Raw genomic sequence first — 17,694 nt, forward strand, 5'->3', positions numbered from 1 at the left:
AAGTATACAAACAATTGATCTAAAGGAGAAGGGAAATGGAGCTAAATAGGAGCCAAGGTTTTATATACTATTTGAAATTAAGTTGGTTTAAAGCAAACTGGATTTTGAACTTCTAGTCAAGATGGTAGTGTAGTCAGACAGGGCTTGTCTCTTCATACAACCACATCAAAATTACAACTAAAATATAGAACAACCATCACTCAGAACCATCAGAAATCAAGTCGAATGGAAGTCTAACAACTACAGAATTAAAGAAACCACATCCATCCAGACTGGTAGGAGGGGCACTGACATGGAATGGGCTGATCTCTCACCCACATGTGGTGGATTAAAATTCGGGAGGGATATCTCAGGAGCAAGGAGTCCCAGACCCACTCCAGGCCCCACAACCCAGGGTTACAGTGCTAGAAAGATAGGTCCCCACAACTTCTGGCTACAAAAACCAGCAAGGATCGGGTTGGCGGGAGAAAATGCTTTAGCCTCAAGCAGTTCTTCTTAAAGAACCCACACATGGACTCACCTACTCAGACTCACTCCCTCTATCCTCCAGCACTAGGGTAGCAGTTTGAAAGGCACCAGTGGTATACAAGGAGAAACTGACGTGTCTGGCATCAAGGCAAGCAGAAGCCAATGTCCCTTTCCTAAACCTCCCCACACAGAGCCGGCAAGCTGGTGCCACATCTGAGAGTCCATCAACTTGGCTAACACTGTTTGACCTGCCTTGGAGATCTCCAGAGGCTGTGCCCCACCCAACTTACAGGCCCACACAGGTTGCTTTTTCATGTGAATCTAGTTTTGGCTCAGGCTTCAAACTTCCTCAGATCCTATCAAACAAACAACAGTGGGCCTCAGTGAGTCTCAGGCCCAGGACTAGCAGCCTAGATTCACAGCTTGGCTTCACCTGCGAATCTCCAGGCCCAGCACAGGTAGCTGCCACCTCAGATTGCTTTATAGCTCAGGCAGGGTGACCCCAGGCAAAATGCAAGTGGCAGCTGGCCTTGGACTACACCACCTGGGAAATCCCAAGGCCAGTGCACCCGGTGGACAGCTACAGACCACGTCAGAGCACCACCACCCTGCCCCTGCACAGCTGATCCTCCACGGAAGGAGGAGGTTGGTGATAAGTGGTCAGAGCTAATCATTGCAGCTCACTGACCTGGGTAAATACCTCCCAATGACCTAACAACAGCAATCAAGGCTCAACTACAAGAGGAGGGTGTACTCAGCCCACACAAAAGGCGCATCTCGAATACCCAGCCTGGGTGAAAGGGGAGTCTGTGCCACTGGACCCTTTAAGACACCTACTACATTAAGCCCACTGCCAAGAAATGGAATCAAAGCAGCTCTACCTGATATATAAAAATAAACACAGGGAGGATGCTAAAACAAGGAGACAAAGAAACATGGTCCAAATGAAAGAGCAGATCAAAATTCCAGAAAAAGAACTATACAAAATGGAGATAAGCAGTCTATCAGATTCAGGGTTCAAAGCACTGTTCATAAGGATGCTCAAGGAACTTAGTGAGGACCTCAACAGCATAAAAAAAGATCCAGTCAGAAACAAAGGATTCACTAATTGAAATAAAGAACAATTTACAGGGAAACAACAGTAGAGTGCATGAAGCTGAGAATCAAGTCAATGATTTGGAACATAAGGAAGCCAGCCAATAAAAAAAACATGAAGAAAAAAGAATCCAAAGAAAATATGGAGAGTGCAAGCAGTTTCTGGGACAATTTCAAGAGGTCCAACATTCGCATTATAGGGGTGCCAGAAAGAGAAGAGAAAGAGAAAGAAATTGGAAATCTATTTGAAAAAATAATGAAAGAAAACTTCTCTAATTTGATGAAGGAAATAGATATGCAAGTCCAGGAAACACAGAGAGTCCCAAACAAGATGGATGCAAAGAAGTCCACTCCAAGACACATCATAATTAAAATGCCAAAGGTTCAAGATAAAGAAAGAATCTTAAAAGCAGCAAGAGAAAAGCAGTTAGTTACCTTCAGGGGAGTTCTCATAAGACTGTCACTGATTTCTCAAAAGAAACTTTGCAGGCTAGAAGGGATTGGAAAGAAATATTCAAAGGCAGGAAAAGCAGGGACCTACAGCCAAGATTGCTCTACCCCACAAAGATATCATTTAGAATTAGAGGGCAGATAAAGTGCTTCCTAAACAAGAAAAAACTAAAGGAGTTCATCATCACCGAACTATTATTATAGGAAATGTTAAAGGGAATTATATAAAAAGATCAAAACTATGAACAATTAAATAGCAATAAATACCTATCAACAATTGAATCTAAAAAAACAAACGAAGCAAACAAGAACAACAGAGACAGAATCATGAACACAGAAAGAGTTTTGATGGTTGCCAGATGGAAGGGGGGTGTGGGGAAATAAGTGAAGAGGTGAGGGGATTAAGAAGTACAAATAGGTGGTTATGGAATAGCCATGGGGATGTAAAGTACAGTATAGGAAATGGAATAGCCAAACAACTTATACACATGACCCATGGACATGAACAAGGGTGTGGGGATTGCCTGGGGGAACATGGGGTACTGGGTGGAGGGCGGCAAAGGGAAAAAAACTGGGACAACTGTAATAGCATAATCAATAAAATACAATTTTTAAAAAAGTTATACATATCTATTTGGAAAATTTAGAAAATAAAGGTGTAAGAGAACAAGGAAAAAAACCTCAAGATAATTGCCCAGCTTTAGACTAATATATGTGTTCTGAAAAATTTTAAAGTAGGCTAGGCTAAGCTATGATGTTCAGTAGGTTAGGTGTATTAGATGCATATTCAACTTACAATGTTTTCAACTTAACAATTGGTTTATTGGGAAATAACCCCATTGTAAGCCAAGTTGCACCTGTATCATGCAAACAGAAACCAAAAAGGAGCTCTACTAACATCAGCCAAGATAAGTCTAAGACAAAATGTTTAGTAAATACAATAAAAGAACATTTTATATTGATAAAAAGGTAAATTCATTAAGTATATATAACAATTACAAACATATATGTGGCTTACAACATAGCCCCAAGATATATGAATCAAAACCTGACAGAATTAAAGGGGAAATGGACAATTTAACAACAACTGGAGACTTTAATACTTTGCAGTAATGAATAGAACCACAATGGAAGATCAACAAGGAACCACAGAGTTGAACAACATTTTAAACCAATTAGATCTAACAGTCTTTATCTGGTAACATAACTCTTTTTCCCAAAAGCACATGGAACATTTTCTGGAATAGATCATATGTTAGACTATAAAATAACTCCCAGTGAATTTAAAAGGTTTGAAGTCATATTAAGTATGTCCTCCAACCACACTGCAATGAAGTTAGAAATCAATAACAGAAGGAAATTTCACAAGTATATAGGAACTAAATTATACAGTCCCAAATATGGACCAATAAATAGGTCAATGAAGAAATCACAAGGGGAACTAAAAAATACTATGAAACAAATGGAAACAAAAACACAACATACCAAAATGTATAGGATATAGCTAAAGTAGTGGTTAGAGGGAAATTTATCGCTATAATGCCTACATTAAAAAGGAAGAAAATTATCTGAAATCAATGACCTAAGTTTGTACCTTCAGGAACTAGAAAAGAGCAAACTAAACACAAAGTAAGACAAAAGAACAAAATAATAAAGATTAGAGCAGAAATACGTGAAATAGACAACAGAAAAACAACAGAGAAAATCAAAAGTTGGTTCTTTGCAAAGGTCAACAAAACTGAAAAAGTCTTAGCTAGCTGATGAAGAAACAAAGAGAAGGCACAAATTATGGAAATTTGCAATAAAACAGGGGACACTACTACTGACTTCACAGAAACCAAAGGATTATAAGGGAATATAAGAAACAGTTGTATGGCAATAAATTGAACAACTGAAATAAAAGGACAAATTCCTAAAGCCACAAACTACCAAGAAAGATACAGAAGAAATTAAAAATCTAAATAGACTTATAATAAATAAAGAGATTGAATTAGTAATCAAAATGCTCACAAAGAAAAGCCCAGGATCAAATGCCTTCACTAATGAATTCTACCAAACGTTTAAAGAAGAATTAACACCAATTCTTCATAACTAGACGATGAAGAAGCTTTGAACTCATTCTATGAGGCCAGTATTACCCTAATGCCAAAACCAGACAAAAACAGCACAAGAAAACTATAAATGAAAATCCCTTAAAAAACACAGACAAATGAACATCTTCAACAAAATAATAGCAAACAGAATCCATCAACAAATGAAATGGATGTACACTATAACCAAGTGGGATTTATCCCCAGAGCATAGGGCTACTTCAATATACAAAAATAATCAGTGTAATCAATATTAATAGAACATGGGACAAAACCACATAGATGTAGAAAAAGCATCTTACAAAATCCAACACCTTTTCATCATTTAAAAAAACTCAATAAACTGGAAAGAGAAGGGAATTTCCTCAACCTGATAAAGCGTAGCTATAAAAAACCCCACAGCTAACATCATACTTGGTGGTCAAAAACTAAAAGCTTTCCCCTGAGACGAGGAACACAGGAAGGATGTGCTCTCTCCACTCTATTCAGCATTTTACTGGGCGTTCTGGTTGGGTCAACCAGGCAAAAAAAAGAAATGAAGGGCATTGAGACTGGACAAAAAGAATTTAAACTATCTCTGTAGATGACATGATCTTGTAGATAGAAAATCTAAGCAATCCACACACACCAAAAAACAAAACAGAACAAAAAAACCCTCACAAAAAAACATGTATTAGAGCTAGTAAACAAGTTCAGAAAGTTTACAAGATATATGATCAACATAAAAATAAGCTATATTTCCATATTCTAGCAATAAACAGTCTGGAAATCAAATTAAGAGAACAATTCCATTTACAATGGCATCAAAAAGAATAAAACACTTAGGAATAACTTTTAACAAAAGAAGTTCAAGACTCATACACTAAAAAATATAAAAAATCATTAGAAAATAATAAGGAAGTTCTAAATAAATGGAAAGCATCCCACATTTGTGGACTGGAAGAATTAATTTTGTTATGATGACAATACTCCCCAAATTGATCTACAGATTTAATGCAATTTCAACCAAAAACACAGCTGGCTTCTTTACAAAAATTGAAAAGCTGATCCTAAAATTTATATGGAAATTTAAGGGGCCCAAAATAGCCAAAATAATCTTGAAAAAGGAGAAACAAAATTGGAGGATTGACACTTTCTGACTTAAAAATAGCTGTAAAGCTAGGTAACAAAGACAGTGTGGTACTGGCATAAAGACATGTATATAAATAAAATTGAGAACCTAAAAACAAACACATAAATTATAGGCAATTGATTTTTTTGTTGTACTAAAATACATGTAACATGAAATGTACCACTTAAGCCATTTTCAAACTTTATTTTTCAATTATAGTTTACATATATTATTTTGTATTAGTTTCAGGTGTACATGTGTACAGTGGTTAGACAGTCATACTTTATAAAGTGTTTGGCCCAATATTTCTAATACTCACCTGGCACTATATATAGTTATTACAATATTACTGACTACATCCTGTAGGCTGTACTTTTAGCCATTTTTAAGTGTACAGTTCAGTGGCATTAAGTACATTCACACTGTTGTGCAACCATCACCATTATCCTTCTCCACAATTTTTCCACATCCCATACTGAAACTCTGTACCCCATTAAACACTAATTCCCCATTCCTTGTTTGCCCCAGCTGCTGGTAACCACTGTTCTATTTTGTCTCCATGAATTGACTTTTTCATGTCAGTGGAATTATATAATATTTCTTTGGTCAATTGATTTTTGACAAGAGTGCCAAGAAAATGCAATAAGGGAAAAGGTCATCTTTTCAACAAATGGTACTGAAGTACTGGACATTCACAGAGAAAAGAATGAAATTTGATCCCTACCTCACATTAGATACAAATTTAACTAGACCAAAGACCTGAATGTAAGAGCTAAAACTATAAAATTCTTAAAAGAAAAAGGCAACAGTGTCATTACACCTAAAACACAAACTGAGGGAAAACAGATAAACTAGACATCATCAAATTTAAAAATTCTTGCGTGTCACAGGACACTTTGAGAAAGTGAAAAGGCAACACACAGAATGGAAGAAATTTTTCAGAAATTATATGATGTAGTATCCAGAATATACACAGAACTCTTACAATACAACAATAAAATTACAACACAATTTAAAAATGGGCAAAGGATCTGAAGAGGCACTTCTCTAAAGGAGATAAATAAGTGAAAAATAACCACAAGAAAAGATGTTCATCATCAGCTACCATGGAAATACAAACAAAAACCGTAAGGTAGTACTTCACAGCCCCTTACATGGCTACAATAAAAAAGACAGATAATAGCAAGCATTGGTGAGGATGTGAGAAACTGAAACCTTCAGACATTACTGGAGGGTATGTAAGTTGGTACAGTCACTTTTGAAAATAGTTTGACGATTCCTCAAAAAGTTGAACACAGAGTTACCATGAGACTCAGAAATTCCATTCCTAGGTATGTACATGAGGGAACTGAATATATATGTTCGCAGAAAAACTCGTACATCAGTGCCCATGGAAGCATTATTCTTAACAGCTAAAAGGTGGAAGCAAATAAGTGTCTATGAACTGATAAACATTCAAACATAATGTGGTATGTATCTATCAACTTGAATATTTTGCAGCCATAAAAATGAGCAAAACAGTTTCATGCTACAACATGGATGGATGATCTTTGAAAACATGCTAACTGAAAGAAGCCAGATACAAAAGGCCACATATTGCATGATTCAATTTATATCAACTGCTAGAGAAGGTAAATCCATGGAGAGAGCAGATTAGTGGTTGCTAGGGGAATGGAAAGTGACTTTCTAATGGGTATAGGGTTTCTACTTGGATGATGAAAATATTCTAAAATTGACTGTGATGCCAACTGCACAAATCTATAAACATAGAGAAGTCATTTAATTGTACACCTTAATGGATCAACTATAATGTATATAAATTATATTCCAATAAAGCTGTTTTTAAAACTTACTGAATTATGCACATAATGAATCTTATTGTGTGTAAATTTTATTTCAGTAAGGTCCATTTATAAAGTTGACACAATGAGAGAAAGAATAAATCTACAAGGTATAGTCTGAGATTTGCTCATACCTCTGTGGTGATGGAACAAGTAGATAAATCAGGAAAGATGCAGGAGATACGAACATTAGGATTAATCAACCTGACTTAATTGACATATACAGAGCACTACAGCCAGCAACTACAGAATACATGTTCTCTTCAAGTACCCAAGAAACATTTATCTTAATGATCATATGCTAGAAGTTTTAACAAATTTCAAAGTGATGAAATACAGAAAATGTTCACTGATTACAGTTAAATTACCATATCTTGCCATGTATAATGCACACTTTTTTGCCAAAATCTTTGAGGGAAAAATAAGGATATACATTATACATGGGTAGTATTAATTCTGTATCTATATAAATATTTTTCTTTTATGTATATGTTTGCATTAAAAGTGTTAACTCCAGAAAGCAATAATGATACCCATATGCAAAATAATACCCTGGAATATGATAATTGGCTTTGTTTCTAAATATAAATAAATAAATAATTGAATTTAAAAATTAAAACGAAAGATTTTTTTCCCCTGAAAGTTTGGGCCAAAAACATGGGTGTGTATTATACACAGCAAAATAGGGTGACCTAGAAATCAGTAACAGAAAGAATATAAAATCCCAAATTGTCTGGAAATTAAGAAGTCTAAATAGTCACCGTTCAAAGAAGAAATAATGGAATTAGAAAATAAAAACATAAAAACATGACAAGTGAAATGCAGCTAAAACAATGCTTAGAGGAAAATGTATAGCTCTAAATGCATTCGGTAGAAAAGAACACTGAGAACAATGATCGAAGCTCCCATCACAAGAATGTCCTTTTCTTCTTTCTCAAGAAGCTAAAAAACGAATGAATCTAAAGGAATTAGAAGGAAATTAAAAAGAGCAGAAATCAATGAAATAAAAAGCGAACATACGATAAAGATAAATCTATAAAGCCAAAAGTTGTTCTTTGATAGGATGAACATAACCGAAAAAGGGGACCCGAGGAGATAAATAAAAGGATCAGATCGGGGCACATTCCTGACACTCTGTGTCATGTGTAACCTGCAGCGCAAGCTCTCAGTGACACAGCTGGGGAAGTGCCACATGGCCCAGCACACAGGACAGACCGCAGCAGGGAAAGCTGGGCAGGCCCTCAGCCCTCTGCGCCCTCAGCCCTGTGACATCTCAGGTCAGGACATCACACACAGGGCACACAGGCCGGCAACCAACCAGGGACTCTCCATGGCCTCGTTACTGGGGCTCGGAAACCGCTGTCTACTGCCTCGCTGTGAGCCGCCCCCCACGGCCGGCACGCTGACGAGGCCGGCCAGCGACAGGGAGAAACGAGAGAAGGGGGTACGGGCCGGCAGATGGCCAAAGCTTTGGGATTCCTAACTACATAAATAAGCCTACTTAATTCAAAGTCAACCAAAATGTTGCAGAATCAAAGCCCTACTTGTAAAATATCAAAGAGACTGCAGGCAGCCAACATGGTTCACCATGAAGAACAGAGCAGCAAATGACATAAATCAAGACGACAACACAGACTCTGCCTCCCATTCTGCCAAATGTCACTTTGACATTAGGAAAAGCAATGGCTTATCTCCTCTACAGCCAGCCAAACACACCAGTAAAATTTTACTTTATGAAATGTACATGCATATACACACGTGTACCCACAAATTCCCAAGCAGCAAAGTGACCCAGCACATACACACAAACACACAGACAATGTGAACGTAAACACAACAGACACAGTGAACTCCTACACAGGCAGTATACACTTAGAAAAGGGGGGCACACAGATACACAGATGTGCATACAACAGACACACACTCAGACACACAGATGCACATAGATGTACATTCGCAGACACGGGCAGACACATACATACACCCAGACTCAGGCACACAAACTCAAGAGACATGCAGACACACCCACACACACACCAGACTGGCATACACACACACACACACACACACACACACACAAAGATCCTCACGCAAATACACACACGTCCAGAAACACATACACTCACACAAAAACACCCAGGGAAACACACACAGACACACACAGAAGGGTCCAAAAGGCATTCCCCACAGTGTTGACAGACTTTACCTCAAGGCTACGAAATGCAGTTATTCCTTGTTTTTGCCGCTGTGCTAGTTAGCGTTTCTATGATGAGCATGTACTTGTGTAAAACAACAACCCCACCAGTGCCTGCACATGGCGGGTGTCCTAGACCACAGGGTAATTCCCTGGTGGGCTCCACCTGTGGGCTGGTTGATGCAGGGTGCGCAGCATGGGCGCAGCCACCCCTGCCCTGGCCGCCTGCAGTTTGTAACCCAAAGAGCAGGCCCTGCGGGACCTGCTCCTCACCCCTCCTGGGGGCTGAGGCAGGTTCTCATCCCTTCAGAATCCATCCCCTCATGGCGATTCCATGGGCCTTAATGAGAAGCCCAATCCAAAACACTAACTTGATACCCAAGTTGGCAATAACCAGAAAGCCAAGGTCCCCATACCACAGACTAGCATTTTGCTCTAACTGTCAGATTTTAATAATGTCCCCCTACTTCCTGGGTTTTAAAATTCACATCTTTGAATATTAATACTCCTACATTAACAACCCCCAAATTTAGCAATTTCATATTTAACTGCTTATTTAAATGGAATTAATTTGTAACCAATGGTCTTCAGATTTGCAAGGCAATTTAAGTAAATGCCAAAAGATAAGAAATAGGTATATTCTGAGTTAGCAGCTGATGTCAAACCCCGGCCATATTCCAGTCAGAACAGAGCTCTCTCTAACTCTCCGCCCAGCCCCACCAGGCCCCTGGGCACAAAGCCTGCCTGGTCTGGAGCAGGCTCCATGCCCGGGAGGTTCTCCCATTAAGCTGCACAAACTTGATGGATGAGCGACCCTCAGCTCAGGCCACCTGGGTCCCCACAGACCACCTCTTTCCTGTCACAGCCAGCATCTCTCTCAGGAAAATCTGCCCTGAAGTCCACTTCCCCAGATGCTAACAAAGATTCATCACGTCTGACACTGCCCCCAGGCTTCAGGAACCAACTGCTCCAGGCAGCCATGGGGGCCGCAGCCCACAGGAGGAAGCCACAGAGCCGCCCCCGCCCCCGCCCCCACTTCTCCTAGCCCCCAGCCCCAGACCAGCAGGCCGTGCTCTCACCGCGCCCTCACAATGGCCCATCCTCTGGCCAGAACCCACAGAGAGCCTGTTCCTTGCCTATTCCCCCAAACTCCAGGAATAACGTACTTCATGAGGGCAGTGAGAAGTGACTGGTGATAAAAGCAGCTGAGCAGTAGAAAGTAGGACGACAGCAAGATTCATCTTACTTAGGAAACAGGCCATTATTATCCCCACCAAACAGCTGGAGCTGCTCATGGCAGTCGGGTGAACACGTCACAGAGCCACAGTGGCCCTTAAGGACAAGGGCCTCCCCAACCTGGCAGAGGCCAGGGGGTGGCAGAGTCAAGGTGCTGGCAGCTAGTGTGGGTGGAAGGCACTGGCGAGCAGCTGGGGCTGAGGTCAGCGCCCGTGGTATGTGGAGTGGGGTGACGCTATCCTGCCACAGTGGGAAGGGAGGCCCAGAGGGAGGCACAGGGCACAGCCCCCAGGGGACAGGAGGGGAGGGAGTACCACAAGCAAGCCAGGGGACCCCAAAGCATAGAGACACACAGGAGGGACTGCATATGGGATACATCAGCCAAGTCAAAAAACCGAGCCCCACAAGTGCACGTGGGAAAGAATCACTGGCTCAGCAGTGAGGGGCCTGGGGAACGCCCCAAGTCGGACCCCTCTGGACCAGACCATGGGTTGGAGAGGGACCAGCCCAGTGCCTGGGGAGAATGTGCAAAGTTAGGGCAGTTCCTGATTCTCTGAAATGCCTCCCAAGTGCTGACCACGTGGGCAGGGGTTGGATCAAGCACAGGGCCCTCTGGGGCCTTGGTGGGGGCCTCAGAGGTTCGGGGAGCAGCCGGAAACAGAGGCTGGGCTCAGCTTACGGAGGAGACGGATGGGATCATAGCAGGACTACTCCTGGCGGGTGGGGAGGACGGTGATGATGCCCCAGGGCCCCCCACTGCACCTCTCTCCAGGAAACTGTAGGGAGCAGCTAGCAGCCCTCTGCTCTTGGGGCTACATCCGAGCTCCCCCCAAGATCCAGGACTGCCACACCACCCTCCAGGCCTGTTCCCAGGGTGCTGAGCAGGCATTCTCTGTGACAGAAAATGCTGGCGGTGGTAAGCAAAGGCCTGTGGCCTCGAAGTCTCCCGCAGCTCACTGGTACCGGGAGTCTTGTAATCAGCCAACCTCAAGTCCACCTGGCCCACTGCACAAACGAGGACTGAGGCTCAAAGGGGCAACAGGGCTTGATGGGGGTGTGCTTGCAAGCGCCCATTTGCTGGGCACCAGCTCCACGCCAGGCTCCTGATGAGTAGGATCTCATTTTATTCCCATGACAAGTCCAAGCATGCTACACGTGGGGGAACCAAAGCTCAGAGGGCAATTTGTACTAAGGTCATAGAGCTGGCCAGCGAGGGTGCCATCAGGGCTCCCTCCTGCTAGCTTAGGGCCCTCCCCACAAGGCAGAGAACAAAGCAGAGGCTGAAGGGGCCAGCCCATGGGACCGCAGAGCCATTCCATGGTGGTGGAGGCAAGTGAACAGGTCACTGGAGCACCAGCACCTGGCAGTGTGGGGGTGATCAGAGGAGGCTTGGCCTAGGCCAGGTGGCAGCAGGTTATGCCCCGCCCCCTACGCACCCCCCCACCGCCACACACCCTCCAAGGGCCCAGCGAAAGACAGCATTTCCATGGCCAGCATTTCAATGAGCTGGGCTAATTGCTGGCAGAGTGGGAGGCATGGCAGCTCTGGGAAAACTCCCAAGAGGATGCGGAGATTTGAGCAATGAAGAGAAGCAAACCTGACACCGGCTCCCCCTGCCCCATTGCTCTTATCACAGGGAAAGTGATACATATTTATGAGCTCATAATCCTTCCTAATCACCCCTACATCACACATATACACAAATTCCTGTGGCTCAGCCTCATACATAATTATAAGGCGCTTCCTCTGTCACTGCCTCAGTCCACCAAAGGACAAAGGACGACAGAGGATGCAATGGTGCAGAGTAAGTGTGGTGGGGGAGGGGCTGTGATCAAGGGACAGGAGGCGGTCGGGAGCTGTCCAGCCCAGCAGCCTGGAGGAAGGTGGGCCCTTCCCCCATGCCCTGGCTTATCTGCTGTAGCCTTGGCCTAGCAACACAGCCCTCACAGACTCCCCGCGACCAAACAGCCCAGCCCTGAGACACAGCACCCTCCAGGGCACACAGCGTGAGGGTGGCAAGGAGGGTGAGGGGCTGCCTAAAACCTGCCCTCCTGCCTGGAGAGTAGAACAGGAAACAGGGTTTGGGGGCTGGGCCTGGAGCTAGTCTGAGGAGACAGGGCAGGTAAGGGGGTCCCAACCTGGGTCCAAGGCAGTGGAGACACGGGGAAGGTTGCGAGCAGAGCTGGGAGAGTTTAAGGGCTAGAACTGAGGAAAGAGGACTGCGTGGTCTCCCCACAGAAACAAAGACCAGAGAGCTCAGAGCAGGTCTCAGAACCACTGCACAGGCGGGGGCCTGCCAGTGCGTACACAGTGGCCGGGGCTCCCTAAGCACTCGGCAGGCCTGCGCGTTCACCACGGAGCTTGAAAGGGAAGTGGCACCTGTTCCTTAAAGTAAAAGTTGAAGTGAATTTAGGCAAATTATCTTTCTAGGCATTTCCTCAAAGTGCTCAGTCTAATCCCTTTTGGGCATCTTCCTGCTTGTGTCTTTGGTATCTAGTTTGTAGCCTGCCAAAGTCCCGCTGGCGAAGATATGGACTGTGGAGGATGGACAAAGGGAGTCCCCAGGGCCCCAGGACTCACTTGCTGATGCCCTCGAAGGAGGCCTCCCTGCAGACACTGCCGCTGTCGGTGTTGACGCCGCGCTGGGGAGAGAAAGGGAGCATGAGGACACAGGTGCATCACACCGGGCTGCGTGGCCTCCCCACAGCCTGCACTAGGGGGCCTGCCCCTTCCAGCCAGGCTCAGAACAGGGGGAGAAACCCGGAGCCCCTACCCCAGCCTGGCAGAAGCATTCCTCCCTGCGTTTCAGGGAACGCCAAGCCAGCCCAAACACAAAGGGAGGCCCTCGTTTTTCTGCTGCCTCTTGAAAAGCAGAGAACAAGGCCTCCTCCATCAGAGCACGTTGCAGATGCCAGGTCAGGCTGCTCAGACGGGGAAGGCAGGTGGGGCTGGGCCAGAAGAACTGGGACCCAGGCCACCCCTACCACCGGCCTGCTCTCCCAGGCTGGTCCTGTCTCCTGCACTCACGTACACACACGCTCCCCACTGTCCCAAACAGCACTGCCAAATTCAGCCCTTCTAGAGAGGCTGTGTGACATTCTTCTTTCCCTAATTATAAGGAGACTCCAAGCAGAACTTGGATAGGAGCAAAGACCGAAAAAAAAAAAAGAAAAAAAGATTTAGAGAAAAATGTGCCATCCCCAGAGAGGGAAGGCATTTTAAACTCCCACTTCTTTCCCTGACACTGCAGGTCAGTGTCTAATGGACACCCCCCAGTAAAACACACTGGACTGTCTGTGACCACAACCACCTCAACAGCCTTTCTTCTCAGCCGTCAGGACAACAGGGCAGGAAAAAGAGACCACGTGAAGTGCGAACAAAAATAACCAAGAAAAACAATTTCTGTGAAGATAATTAATGAAGGAGAGAAGGGTCACTTTGGGAGGGAAGGCTTGTACTCTTCATGTCTGAAGCTCCCCAAGGTCAAAGAAGTACAAGAAAGCAGCCTTCTTCTCCGCGTCCTTTCCCAGCGCAGGAGCCCCCACAGGTGCGAGGGCACCAGGGGTCACCGTGCAGCCCGGCCCAGCCCCACGCTGCGGTAGCCATCAGTCATTCAGTGCCTGCATTCAAAATCCGATGGCGCGCCGCCCAGCACCCTCACAGGCAGATGCCAACGGTGTGTGTTTCAAATTCAATTAACAATGGAGGAGACACAGGATGGAAGCAAATTGATATTCTACATCCACAAATCCCACAAGCTCAGCCCGACACAAACATCCTCTAGCTGGGTTTTAACCCTTGGAGGGGGTATGGTGTCTTGTCCACAGTGGCCCCATGACAGGACACAGCACATCCCAGGGAGAGCGAGTATCGAGGACATGGTCCTGGACGCATCCAGCCTTTCAGACTGAGAAGATGTTGCTACTTATCACCAATGACTGTTCTCGGTTCCTCAATCCTTCCCTACAGCTCTGACCTCTGCAAAGGCCGGTGGCTCCCTAAAGCACTTCCCCAGGCCCAAACACAGCCCAGTCCCTGGACACTTGTCACTTACCAAAGTGAGGAGGACAGAGGGGCTCTGCGAGGTCAGGACACTGGCAATCTGAAAGGTCAGAAAGAAAAAGCCACGTTACAGCAGCCACAGGAAGTTGGATGGAGATGATGCCCGATGCTGCCATTACTCAATAATGACAGCTCACATTTACTGAGCAGATCCTTAAAGCAGGTGGTGCTCATGGTATCCCCACCCAGCAGACAAGGAAACGGAGGCTAACAGAGAGTAAGGGACTTCTGAGAGCCACATAGCTACTGAGTGGTAGAGAGGAGTTCAAACGCAAGCTGACACACTTCCCCACGTGCTGCCCCGCTCCAGGACCCCGACCTGCCCACCCTCCAGGGCCAGCACCTCTGCTCATCTGACAAGCTCCTCCTGAAAGACCTGACCTGGCAACCTCTTAGGCGCTGGCCCCCCAGCCTCCCATCCCAGGGCAGACGCTTTCCTCCCTGCCCCTTATTAATCTACTAGACTGTGGGGTATTAGCCATTCCCAACTTCCTCCCCGCCACCCGTCCCCAAGCCTGCATCCCGGCTCTCCATCCTTCCACCATGGCCTGCTCAGGCTTCAGGTCCCTGTGCTCTGCTTGCTTCCTACCCCAAGCCCTTGAATGAGAACACCATGTAAACTCATCTCTCTGTGCCTTAGCTCGGGCTCTTGCCGCAGCCTCTGATGCCTTCTCCCCATCTCAGCCACTTCATCAATTCGTATTCAGGACCGAGGCCCCTGCCCTCCTGCCCAGACAGGTTCATTTACTCCCTCCTCTACTGCCCCACTGACCATCATCATTCCGCTGGCCAAGTGCCCATCACGCTGCCTTTAGCCATGATGTCTAACCTGAGGGGGAAGCACTGTCTTCCTCTCCTGGTCCCACCCCTCAGTCTGCTCCGCATCTTGGCTACTGCAGCCCCTACTGTATTTGAGGTCCCAGGGAGAACAGTCTCCTCTCTGCAGCCCCTGTTGCTCCCCACACACCCTCCCTAAACTCTTTAGTACCCCCGACACAGGGCGAGAGTAAGGAGGATCTGCTGTTTGTTGTTTTTACAGCTTTATTGAGCTGGCGCTGACACATTCTACACTGCACATATTTAAAGTGCACGTTTTGATAGTTTTGACATGTGTGTATATATATGCTTTTTAATACTGAGAGGCTCACAGAGAAAACCTGGAAGATACTGAAAACCATAAAAAGATAAAATACACCTACAGTCCCATCCCCAGAGACCTTTTATCTCTGCACATAAAAATAGAGATATGTAATGACATTTGGATCACACAAAGTTACACGCTTCACTTATTCCCTGTCATTAAATATACTTCAAATCCATGATGTTTGCCAGTCACCACCACTGGGGATGCTGAACGTCCAACTGGCCCTTGGTTACGGCCTGTGCCGGGCACTTCAGACGTCACCTCATTTAACCACCCATGAGGCTGGTGCTGCAAACAACCAGACTTCACAAATGAGAAAGGCTTATGGGTTTGATCATCTGCCCAGGTGTACAGTTAAAAAAGAGCAGAGCCCAGAGTTGAACCCGTGGCTGTGTAATATTCTCTTACCAGATGTAGCCTACGTTATGCATTCCTTCGTTGCACACAGATAATTTCTTAGGATTAACAATTATAAATAATGCTCTGGTGAATATCCTTCTACATAAGCCTTTGTTTGCTTAAGATAAATTCCTTAAAGTTTTTATTTCCTTAAAACAAAGAAATCTGACCTAGTGAAACTGCTAGGTGAAAAGCCATATACTCCGCCAAGGTTTCTGATGCTCAAGGCCTTTCTGAATCGAACCAACCACACTCCCACTGGCGGTGCCTGAGCCCCCGCCCCCTGGCACCCCCTCACTGACTCAGTAACCGCTCTGAGAGCCACTAAGTCCTTTGGCCTCTGTTGCACAAACGATTGGCTCGGCTGAGTTTGTGCTATTCCCCAGGCCCTCCTGGAGGAGGGGGAGGCTCATTAAAAGGAACGAGAGCTGCCGTGTTGGGCCCTGGGTGTGTTGTTACGTTAGTGAAGGGTCTCCATTCATCAGCACAGAATATTCCATCAATTACAACAGCAGAGCCCGAGAGCGAGCAGGCACCTGGGAATTGTATGTGCTACTGTCCTTGGGAGAGAGCAGGATAACAAATGCGTGAGCTGATGGCTTTTCTCTCGGCAACGACTCAGGGTGTGCTGCTCAGCAATGGAGGAGAAAGCAGCCCTCTCAGTGCCTGATGTGCAGACGGGTCGAGGCCCGACACAGAGCAGGCTGAGCGTCTGCTGGCCCTGGCAGGGCCATGTCTTTTATTGATCACAATTGCTTGAATGGGTCCTGGTTACCTCTGCGGCTGCCAAACCTCCCCCAGCCTGGCAGCTCCATCTGCCTTTCCCCTTCCCCGCGGAGACCCATTAGTGCTACAGTCTCATCAACACAGCCTGATTCCATGCCTCAAAAATTAAGGGGACATGACACGGCTACGCGTTGCCAGCTTGCAATGCAGCTCGGGCACATAGGACGGCATGGCTGTCAACACAGGGCCTCATTTCCATGGAGTGGGGTCACTGGGGACCCATCAGCTCTCACAGGCCAGTGCTGCATCGATTTCCCAGGCAGCCCAGCCTCTCCAGCAGGTCGAGGTAGACACACATGCAGATCTCATCAGAGCCCCAAGGACAAGGGTCCTCCCCTGGTGACGATCAAAGACTTCCAGCGGACACCTCACATGCCCTCATGTCCACAGCCCCAACCAGGCCTGCAGACCACTCTTCACAGTGATCCAGAACGAGGGGCTGGACAACCGAGGACCAGTGCTGCCACGAAGACCTGCACTGCTCTGGGGACCTGGATGTCACACACAAGAACCGAAGCTTCTGAGTGAACTGTTTTTCATGGCAGCCTGAAACAGGTGTACCTTGGCGGCTGGGAATGCATTTAAAATATTGAATTTGTTTCTAAAATTTAAACATCAGGAAAGATTGCACACCATATGGAATTGCAGCTACTTCTGAACAATCTGATATCCAGCAACCCTGGACCAGCAGTTCCACATGCAGCTGCCTCACAGACCCCACTGCTCCCTGATGCCTCCTCCACAGCGAGGCTGCGGGGCAGGCGGCAGCCATCCCTGTGCTGCCACAATGGGCTCTCCTACATCCGTCCTGCCTGCCT

At 45.6% G+C, this 17,694-nt stretch overlaps 1 protein-coding gene across 1 annotated transcript in view; it reads right to left on the reverse strand.

The window, feature by feature from the left end:
- The window catches only part of PEPD (peptidase D), a 117,132-nt gene that overhangs the window by 75,808 nt on the left and 23,630 nt on the right, over nt 1-17,694 (reverse strand). The window contains exons 5-6 of the mRNA XM_054588986.1: nt 14,540-14,587; nt 13,066-13,127 (exon numbers count right to left, since the gene is read on the reverse strand). Of these exons, the coding sequence (XP_054444961.1) occupies nt 13,066-13,127; nt 14,540-14,587 (110 nt within the window). The remainder of the gene's footprint in view (nt 1-13,065; nt 13,128-14,539; nt 14,588-17,694) is intronic.

Source organism: Pteronotus mesoamericanus, unplaced genomic scaffold (assembly GCF_021234165.1).
Source record: "Pteronotus mesoamericanus isolate MK-2021 breed Mesoamerican mustached bat unplaced genomic scaffold, CSHL_Meso_final scaffold_165, whole genome shotgun sequence".
Lineage (NCBI taxonomy): Eukaryota > Metazoa > Chordata > Mammalia > Chiroptera > Mormoopidae > Pteronotus > Pteronotus mesoamericanus.